The sequence below is a fragment of the Nyctereutes procyonoides genome, unplaced genomic scaffold (assembly GCF_905146905.1).
Source record: "Nyctereutes procyonoides isolate TBG_1078 unplaced genomic scaffold, NYPRO_anot_genome, whole genome shotgun sequence".
NCBI classification, from domain to species: Eukaryota; Metazoa; Chordata; class Mammalia; order Carnivora; family Canidae; genus Nyctereutes; species Nyctereutes procyonoides.
Genome location: NW_026575140.1, coordinates 75,049,389 through 75,059,828, shown reverse-complemented (window position 1 = coordinate 75,059,828; position 10,440 = coordinate 75,049,389). Strand labels below are relative to the sequence as shown.

The window sequence follows — 10,440 nt, the reverse complement described above, 5'->3', positions numbered from 1 at the left end:
CTTCTGACTCAGGCTTTCTTCTTTACTGGTGAGAATGCCCTGGTTGTGAGGATGGGGGAGGGGAGAGGGAGCGCTGGGGAGGATGTGCAGGGCGGTGGTCAGGCAGAAGGAAGAGCTCCTGGGCTGGATGAGTCATGCAGCAGGAGATAGAGGAAACAGGCCCAGGTGAATGAGAAGCTGCTCCACTGAGCTGCCGCCTAAGTTGTGTTGGATGTGCGCAGGAGTGCTTGGCTGAGGATGCCTTGGCACCGGGCCCTGGCCACCTTTATTCTAACTCAAAGATGTCATATGAACTGGGCAGGGGCTACCTTCACCATTCACACCCCTACCCTGATCAACATAAAGGATCCCAGGGTTTGCACCTGTGACTGCTCTGGCTGCCTGCCTGGTCTCTGGATAACTGGAACGCTATTCCTTGGTACCCCCCTGCCAGGGAAGTGGTGTGTTCCTGGGTGGCTTAGAAGAAAGTAGTTTCTGAGTTGAGCACAAGAGGGCGTCCCAACTCCAGAATGCAGCAAAAATCTCAGGGAGCTTGAGCTCCTGACTGCCAGGGTAGTTAGGGGAAGGACGGGTTTTGAGGTCTGCCAATGTAATTCCAGATGGGGGTGCGGAAAAAGGGGGTCCTTTGCTCCCAGTTCAGGAAGTTTATCTTCTCTCATAAAATGTTTATCCTCACATTAAACAGAGACTGGAAGGAGCCGAGCCTTCCCTTGCTCAGCGCTCTCTGTAAGGTTGGGGAGGGATGGGGGGAGAGGCCCTCCCCAGGCCTCCCAACTCCAAGATAGATGTGGGGAACTCCCCCCACCGTGCAGGGGATAGCCTGGGTGGGCCGCGCCACCAAGTCTGAGGCTAGCCACAAAGCCCCTTCAAGGCTCCCCTCCTCTGACCTTCAGAAGCCAGCTCAGCCCCACCCCCAGCCCATGACTAACAATCCAGGGTTTGCCAGACCCACAATCAGTTCAGTCTCTCAACCCCAGAGAATGCAGAGGGGCCTCTTCTCAGTTTCTTCCTGACCTACTCTTATTCCCTCTCTCCCACCCCCACCGCCCAGCCACCCAACAGTTTCCAGAAGGCTGCCCCTGGCATTATGCTCCTAGATTTAACATACAATTATGCAGGAGTGTCCCCCCCCCCCCTTACTGGACATGTGAGAGCAGATTGAGCATGGGGACTGGGATCAGGTCCTCGGCTTTAGCTCCCAGCTCTCCACCAGGAGGCCTCCCAGCCTACTCCAGCCCAAGAGACACAAAGACAAGCGTCAGGTCCTCCAGGAATCAGAGGGTAGACTGGACACCAGGCAGCAAGAACCCCAAATTACCTCTTGGGAAGAGAGGCACCAGAGAGGCTGGGAAGCTGACTCAAGGGATGAGAACGTTCACACTCCTCTCTACTAGGGCTTAATTCTGGCAAAAGTAGAAAAGATAGAGAGGGCTTTCCCAAAGCCAGGTGTGTGAGGGCACAAATTGGAGGGGGCGAAAGCTAACCAGCCATACCTGGCATGGGCTCTCCCCAAGGCACAGTCCTCACATCCTATCTTATCTCTTCTGCCACCAGCTCCCCCACAGACCACAGTGACTCCAGCAGGACTGAAGGACCCGGCTGCACATCAGTTAGGGTGCACTTACTGCTGACCAACTGCTCAGCCCTGTTAAGATGCACACAGAGGCCGTCAGAGCTGTCAACAGAAATTTATTCACCAGAAACATGGCCAGACAGACCCATCAGGGAGCTGCATACCCCTAGGCTGGCCCCTTCCGTATTTGGACCCTAGTGAAATAAATGTGTACAGTCTGCTCTCCCCAATGTCAGGGAGAGACATACAGAGGGGAAATACTATTGTTCTGTGATGTGGAAATGAAAGGGGTAGGAGTGGAAATCTGGTATCCCTCCTGAGGCTCCCAGTGGAGCTGGGGTGCCAGAGAGTAATGTGGTCCCAAAGCCAGGTGCAGACACCCATCCCACCCCAAGGGGTAAACTCTTGATCCTAGCTGTTGGATCTGGTTGGGAGGGAGTCTCATAAGATCAAGATGGGCAGAAATGGTAACTCTCAAGGCACCTGTGAGATACTATCCCCTAGGCCTACCAGTGCACACAGGTGCTCCGAGTGAAAGCAAAGGTTCAAGTTCATTTCAAGGCCCTTGAGTTACCAAAACATCCAAATGACAGTGATGTGTTGTGGCTGCTGAAGCTGGGGAGGGAATGGGGAAGAGTCAGGGAGAGGACTTGCAAATCCTCAACAGAAAAACCAGAAGTAGAGGGGGAGCCCCAGAGATTGGTATCTGGATGGGCCCCGGCAAGCTGGAGGGGAGTCCCCAGCAGCCTCGGGGCCTTGCATAGTGACACACTCACCACCTCCGGCATCACCGGGACACACTGGGTAAGGAGAAGCTGTTACCCTGCCCCACCCAGCTCATAGTCTTCCAGAGTATCCTATCTCAATGTCCTGGAGATATGGCCTGGAGGCTTGGCATGACAGCCATGGGGGCAGGAGGGGATACAGGCCAGGAACCAGGAGGTCAGGTGTTAAAGCTGTCCTAGCGCAGGTGGCTTCATGGAGCATGAGAAAGTGGGCTGACAGGGAAGGAGTCTTCAGAGGTAGACATTGAGGGTCTGCAGAATGCCCCGGCGGCAGAGTGGGCAGTTGCGGTGGTAGACGGGGTGACGCATCAGGATCTCAGTGCAAGCCTGGCACAGGCACAGGTGCCGGCAGGGCAGAAGCAGCACCGTCTTGCTCTGGTCCTGGCAGATGACACACTTTTTCCGCTCCTCTTGCTCCTTGAGCAACTTCCACGGGTCTTGCCCAGCTACAGACTCCTCCTCGTTGAGCCTCTCCCGGCCACGGGCAGCTGTTGCTCTGGCCATCCTGACCTCTTCCTCCTCTTCTGCCTCTGATCTGGGCCCTGCTTCAGGAAGAGTGTCCTGTCGCCAGGTCCTGGCTGAGGGCACCCTCCTAGGGCCACCCTGAGGGGCCCCAGGCGCCCCTCCCCGGTTTGGCCAGGTGGCCAGCTGCAGGCTGCGGCTCCAGACTCGACGCCAAGCCTCCAAGTCCAGGGCTAGGCGAGATAGCCGCACGACATCCTCTCGGAGCCGGTGATAAGATGGCCGGGCATGGAGCTGACTGAGTGCCCAGGTGGCCAGTCTCAGGGTGAGGTCTGGGTGCAACACGGTCACCATCACTGCCAGCACACAAGCCAGCAGCACCAGGCCGGTGACATTGACGAGCACGAAGTTGGTCAGGAGGCGGGCAGCTGACGCTAGGAGCTCCAGTGCTAGCTGGCAGGGGGTCCAGAGGAGGATGGCCATGGCCAGGGCACTGCTGGAAATGTGGGCTAGGAAGGCAGCTACAACGTCCGTCATCCTCCACAGCGGCCCCATCACTGCATCCCACAGGGCCAGCATTAGGGAGAAAAGGTTCTGAGTGCCTATGAGGCAGATGTTGACCAGGCTGTTGATCACATAGGCCACCAGGCTCATGGCAATGGCACAGATGTCACAGGCCTGGCGCAGCAAAGCATGACCACTGGAGACCACATTGAGCACCCCCCGGTGCAGGATCTCCCGGCTCCTCAGTGCCCCGTGAGAGGCCAGGTGCCCCAGGAGCTTTAAGCTCTCCAGGCCAGAGTAGCAGCTGTACAGCAAAGTACACAAGGCCTGCAAGCCCCCAAAGGTGAAACGGACCAAGGCTTCGATCAAGGCCAGCAACGAAAGCAGGACTCCGCGGCCCAAGTGCAAAAGACTAGTCAGTACCGTGTGTGGCAGGTTGTAGATGAAGGCCAGCAGCCAGGCCAGGGAAGCCAGGAGGGAGGACACCAGCAGGAAGTTGAGGTCCAACACCAAGGTCAGCAGGTCCAGCACAAGGCCCACCCCATTCACTATCAGGTACACAGCCTCCATGATAGGGCTGTGGAGGTTAATCCGAAAGGAAAGCTGGCTCCAGGTTGAGGGCGGGTGTCAAGGCTGCTAATGTTTGGGGGCGTCAGGGGTCAATCTGGAAGGGAAGTGAGCAGTCTCCAAGCCAGAGAGAAGCAAGAGTCTGAGCAAGAAATGGGTGAGAGCGAGGTGGAGGAGTCTCAGTGGAGGGAAAGGGGGCCAGACGCCGGTCCAGGAGTCCCGGTTTGGACGCCAGGCTGTCTGGGAGGGAAGAAGCCAAACATCTCTAAAGTGGAGGTGAGCCCGGGCCGGAGGAGGGAGCTCAGCTTTGGAGGCCAGGTGGCGGCGAACCACGGCCGGGCAGTGGGTCAGACCGAGAGGAGACCGGGAACGGATGGTGTCGGGCCGGGGCCGGGTGGGGGCGGCGCAGGCTGGGCGCGGGCTCGCGGTCCAGCTACGCAGGTACCCCTGTCCCCGCCCGGCCCCCGTCCTCTGGGCTCGCGGCTCTTTGCGTCCAAAGGTGTCGTGGGAAAGGGAGTCAGCCTCAGCAAACCCCAAACGCGGCCTCTACTCCGCTGGGCGCCGCCATCTTGTGTGCGAAGGGGCGGGGCAAAAAGCGTGATAGGGAGGGCGGGACGACGAGCTCCGACCAATCGTTGAGGAGCAGCCGCAGGAAATCTCGAGCATTCATTGGTCCGTTTGAACGGCGCCCGAACGTATTTACTCTCCAAGGGGAAGGGCGGAGACAGATAGAAATCCCCGCCCCCTTGGGGCAGCGATTGGTCAGTTGAAGGGCAGAAGCGGACTAGGCCCTCCTCCTAGCCCCGCCCCCTAGCAAAGCAAGATTTGTTTGTTTGCACTGGGGCCGGATACCTGTGCTGTTCTTGCTACTGGTCCCCGGGTCGTGAACCTTTTAGGTGAGAGTTGAAGGTTACTCTCTCTGAGCTGGGCTCTGGGATGACCGCCTCCACACCCTGCTCAGACTCGCGGCCTCGTCCTCCACTACTCATTCATTCATTCATTCATTCAGTCGCGTTTATCGAGCTCCGGCAAATAGAATGGAGATACCAAAAATGTTTCAGGGTGTGCCTGCCCTCAAGCCGCTGCCAAGGGGAAACACGTTGTTACAGGGGATTCCCAAGCTGCTATTCCAAACTGTTTCCTCCAGCGTCATCAGCTTTTCTCAGCATCTTCAGGAGATTATCTCATTATGACAAGGAGGCCACACACCAGAAATAGCTCACCCTCCTACACTAGCCTCTATTTGTTTACTTGAGCATTTTGGTTAGATATCTACACCTGAGCGGCTCCAGGTTCCTCAAGTTATCCTTTCCTTTAATATTTCAAATGTGTTTGAGACCCCATCCTAAATCTGTTGGGAAATCTGGTGTTCTCTAGTAATGCCAAGGATACTTGGGGGTCTTATCCTTCCCTCGGGTCACCATTGCTTTAATTTCCTGCTTGTTTGAATGCTTTGTCCTCCCCCAGGCTTGGACACCTAAAAAAAACGTTTGTCCAGATTCACTCACCCAACCCCAAACACTGCCTGAATCCCTTTCTCCCCACAGCCCCCCTGATAGCAAGCTGAGTAGGGCAGCAAGCCTACGTGGAGGTCCCACCAGGGGTCACAGCATGGTGCAGAGCAAGGGCTGCATTTCCTAAAACTCCACTGGTTTTGCCCCAGCCTCTTTCTCACACCTGTCAGGCCCCAATTTAATGTTTTCTGACGGGTTTTTTCTTTCTCTTTCCTCTTCCCCTTCCTCTTCCTTGTCCTCATCCTCTTGGGATTTCCCCTCCCTTTTTCTAGCCCATCAGACTCCAACTTCCTATTTTGCTTTTTGATTTTACAGCATAGTCTGTCTCTACTCCCAACCCAATCTCAGCTCTAACCACAAAATGCTGATCTCTCTAACCAAGGGAGAATAACATAAAGATTTGTGTTATTGGGACGCCTGGGTGGCTCAGCGGTTGACATCTGCCTTCAGCTCAGGACCTGATTCTGGAGTTCTGGGATGGAGTCCCACATCAGGCTCCTGCAGGGAGCCCGCTTCTCCCTCTGCCTATGTCTCTGCCTCTCTGTGTCTCTCATGAATAAACAAATAAAATAAAAAAAAAAAAAAGATTTGTGTTAGCCTCCTGCTCACATCATGGTCTGTTGTGATTATTGTTGCTGATGTTTTTATTATGCAGCTGTACGTTTTCCCCCAATTTCAAATCTTGGAGAATACGCCCACCTCTGCTTCAAGATATTTGATCTCCCCACCCATAACCTGTCCTCTTCAGAAAGGTTAGCTGACCACTACTGTGTTCCTAATGTGTCTTCCTGCGGCACTTGATACCAGTGGCCACTTCCTCCACTCTTGGCTCCTGACCATGACCCTCCCCTGTATTCTTTCATGGCTCCTTTCCTGTCTCCATGACAACTTCCAAATATGTGCCTTCAGCCTGAATCTCTCTTGCAAAGTTTAGGTTGCCACCGCTTCCTGGACGTAGACAGTGCCTGTATATCACACTGGTGCTTCAAACTGAACATGCCCAAATCAAATTCAGTGAACTTGCTGTGCCTACACTGTGTCCAATTAACCAGCCAGCTTTCCACACCACAAAAATCTTCTTGGAATTGGCAGGATCCAATAACAGTATTTCCATTAGTTTGGGACCAAAGCTTCCCTTCTGGATGATCTGAGACTTACCAAAGAACCTTGAATGAGCTATAACCTTTGACTCAGCTGGCAAACCAGCTGTGAGCAAGTAGAGGTTACATGTGGCCACAATTCTTGGGACAAATGAATTGCTGTACGACAAAATGCTCTCCATTCTTAAGCTAGAAACAGCTGAAAAGTACCATTGAATGCAATGCAAAAGAAGTGCTGGGATGACACCCCCTTGAACAAGCCAAGGTGCTTTCCTCTGCTGAAAGATTATAAACCACTCCCCTTGAGGTAACCATGGAAATGGTGGTTTGGTTTGGAGTCAAGTACGGTATCTCTACTAAGTTGATATTTCTTTCTCCTCCAGGACCGTGTTTCAGATAAGAGCCTGTTCAAACCCACAGTTGCCAAAGTGGGGATCATCATCTGTTTGGAGGCTGGAGAAAGAAGAGGAGAATATTGGTGGAAAAAGCTGACACCAACTGACAGTAAGGAAGAAGTTCAAATTGCTTACTTGTGTGAGTTGCAGTGATTGGGAGGAAAATCAGCCAGATCTTAAGAAAACTGAATGCCTAGAGCTACTATCTATCCTTGCAGAGTTTGTTTTTTGTTTTTTTAAGATTTTATTTATTTATTCATGACAGACACACAGAGAGAAAGGCAGAGACACAGGCAGAGGGAGAAGCAGGCTCCATGCAGGGAGCCCGACGTGGGACTTGATCCCAGAGCCAGACATGAGACTCCATGGGGGGGGAGGGCGGGATCACAACCCGGGCTGAAGGTGGTGCTAAACCGCTGGGCCACCGGGGCTGCCCTCCTTGCAGAGTTTTATACTGGAAGTTGTAGTGGGGAGTGGGGTGAACTAAAACTCTCAGCATGTGCCCCCAAGAGGCCTGCTGGGGCCACAACTGGTTTCTGCCGCAGCGCTTACTGTAGGGCTTTGGTTTAGCTAGGTGAGAGATGCTAGCTGGGACCATGAAAGGGGATTTTAGAGATGGTATAAAAACATGCAATTCAGGAGTCTTGTTTGTGGTATTATGTGTACTATAACCTTCCCTTTCGGCTCCCCATTAAGGATTCAGTATAATCTATATTACTGCCATGGCATTAGAGTTGGATTTTTTCCCCTTTTTGATCTACTTCTGCTTTTGATTCATGCAGTTCATTTACAGGGTCCCAAAGTCAAAACTGTATAAAAAGGTACATTCATAGGTTTGTTTTCATTCTGCCCCTGCCACCTTGTTCCCTCCCAGCACCAGCTAGGGGCCCCACAAATCACAAACATACCAAAAAATGTTTTCCTTGGTCAATCAGGATCCAGGTCTTGGCATTGGCCCAGCAGAATTCATAACTCTAAACATCGGCTGTGCTAATGACACTGCTTGGACCCAGAAAAGCCCTTCTCCACATTTCATAGCGTCCTGGAAACAGGAGGTGACTGGGTCCAAATGCCACAAACAAAACTCCTGAATTTTGGAGTGTGGAGGAATTTTGGAATTTTGGAGGTGGATTTGAGCTGTTGAAGTGTAGTCAAATCCTCTTGCATCTCTTCTTGGTCTAATTTATGGTTCCAGAAGTACTCAGAAATTAATGCAGTGGCTGAGGAACATGTGCAAAATTAATTCAGAATTTTTAAAATGTGTATATATGTAAATATAGATGAAACACGCATACATATTTCATTGGTTTTAGCCCTGTTTTGATGTAAGGAAAGGACTGAAAAAAAAGCACCCCATAATTGTAGACATTGATTTAAAATGTTCTTGGGGGTGGAGTGGCTCAATCGGTTAAGCATCTGACTCTTAATCAAGCTCACGTCTTGCTCTCAGGGTCTTGAGTTCAAGCCCTGTGTTTGGGCTCCATGCTGGGCATGGAGCCTACTTAATTAAAAAAGAAAAGAAAAAGAAAAGAGATTGTTGAGGGCAAGTCAATGATGATGGCACTGGCATAGTTAGTAAAGGTAAAGGAAAACAAAGTCATTTTTTGAACTAAAAATCCAGAAGCATTTTTGTGCCATATGCCCTGTATGACACATACTTGAACTTGTTACTAAACCTGACCTCAGTTGTGCTGACCATGGTGGCATTCTTTGGAACAATAAAAAAATTATATTCAATGTTCTCTGGATCTGCCCAAAGATGAAACATCTTGGAAAGATATACATCATCTTTTTTTTTTTAAGATTTATTTATTTATGATAGACACAGAGAGAGAGAGAGAGAGAGAGAGAGAGAGAGAGAGAGAGAGAAGCAGAGACACAGGCAGAGGGAGAGGGAGAAGCAGGCTCCATGCCGGGAGCCCGATACGGGACTCCATCCCAGGACTCCAGGATCATGCCCTGGGCCAAAGGCAGGCACCGAACCGCTGAGCCACCCAGGGATCCCCGATATACATCATCTTTGACCTCACTACCTCTCTGGGACACATGATGGAATTGCTGGCTAGGTGCGGTTAAAACAAGTAGAATTTCATGTAGATGAGATATCAAAAGAGCTTGAAGAGTTAAGCAAAACAATGGAAGATTCTCAAATAAAGAGTAAATTATGGTCTCGGGTGGAAAATGAAATTACTCTTAAATAATAAGAATAATTACTCTTAAATATATCTGCACTATTTGCAGATATTTTAGATGGACTGTTGCCTAATATTAAAAATATTGAGGGGTGCCTGGGTGACTCAGCTGATCAGGCATCAGAATCTTGATTTCAGCTAGGGTCATGGTCTCAGGGTCATGAGATCGAGCCCTGTTTCCTTCCGAACTAGGCACTGAACCTGCTTAAAATTCTCTCTCTCCCACTCCCTCTGCCCCTCCACCCCTTCATCTCCCTCTTTAAAATACATACATATATATATATATATATATATATATATATATATAAAATAAAATACATATATATAGGACGCCTGGGTGGCTCCGTGGTTGAGCTTCTGCCTACAGCTCAGGGCGTGACCCCAAGTCCCCGGATCAAGTCCCACATCGGGCTCCTCATGGGGAGCCTACTTCTCCCTCTGCCTGTGTCTCTGTCTCTCTCTCTCTGTGTCTCTCATGAATAAATAAATAAAATCTTTTTTAAAATACATATATATGTATATATATATAAATAATATTGATAGAAGTTTAACCAAAAAAATCTAGATCTGTTTGACTGTTTTACTGTTTATAATTGATGAGGTAATACTAATACATTATTATTATTGTTGTTGTTGTTGTTAACAACTGAGGTCCATAGTTTCCATTAGTGTTGTCTCTTTGTATGAGTTTTGACAAATGTATAACACCATGTATCTACCATTCAGGGTCGTACGTAATATTTTCAGTGCCCTAAAAATCCTCTTGTCCCATCTATTCCTCCCTTCCCTCCCTCTCCCACCCGCAGCTCCTGGCCATCACTAACATTTTTACTGCCTCCAGTTTTGACTTTCCCAGAATGTCATATGATTGGAATCTTACAGTACGGAGCCTTTTCAAATTAGCTTCTTTCACTTAACAATATGTATTCAGGTTTCCTCCATGCCTTTCTGTGACTTGATAGCTCATTTCTTTTGATCCCTTAATAATATTCCACTGTATGGACATACCCACCAGTTTGTTTATCCATTGTCCTACTGAAGGACATCTTGATTGCTTCAAGTTTTGGCAGTGATGACTAAAGCTGCTGTAAACATCCATGTGCACATTTTTGTGTGGACAGAAGTTTTTAGCTCATTTGGGTAAATACCAAGGAGAACGATTGTCTGATCATATGGTAAAGAGTATGTTTCGTTTTACAAGAAACTGCCAAACTGTCTTTCAAAGTGGCTGTACCATTTCACATTGCCACCAGCAGTGAATGAGAGTTCCTGTTGCTCTGCATCCTCATCAGAATTTGATGTTGTTGGTGTTTAGAAATCTAGCCATTCTAATTGATATGTAGTAGCA

At 50.1% G+C, this 10,440-nt stretch overlaps 1 protein-coding gene across 1 annotated transcript; it reads right to left on the bottom strand.

Moving 5' to 3' along the window:
- Positions 1 to 1,671: 1,671 nt before the first annotated feature.
- On the bottom strand, positions 1,672 to 4,468 carry RNF26 (ring finger protein 26). The gene has a single exon (XM_055305982.1). The coding sequence runs from the start codon at positions 3,892 to 3,894 to the stop codon at positions 2,590 to 2,592; it is 1,305 nt and encodes a 434-aa protein (XP_055161957.1). The 5' UTR covers positions 3,895 to 4,468; the 3' UTR covers positions 1,672 to 2,589.
- Between the last annotated feature and the right edge of the window lie 5,972 nt (positions 4,469 to 10,440).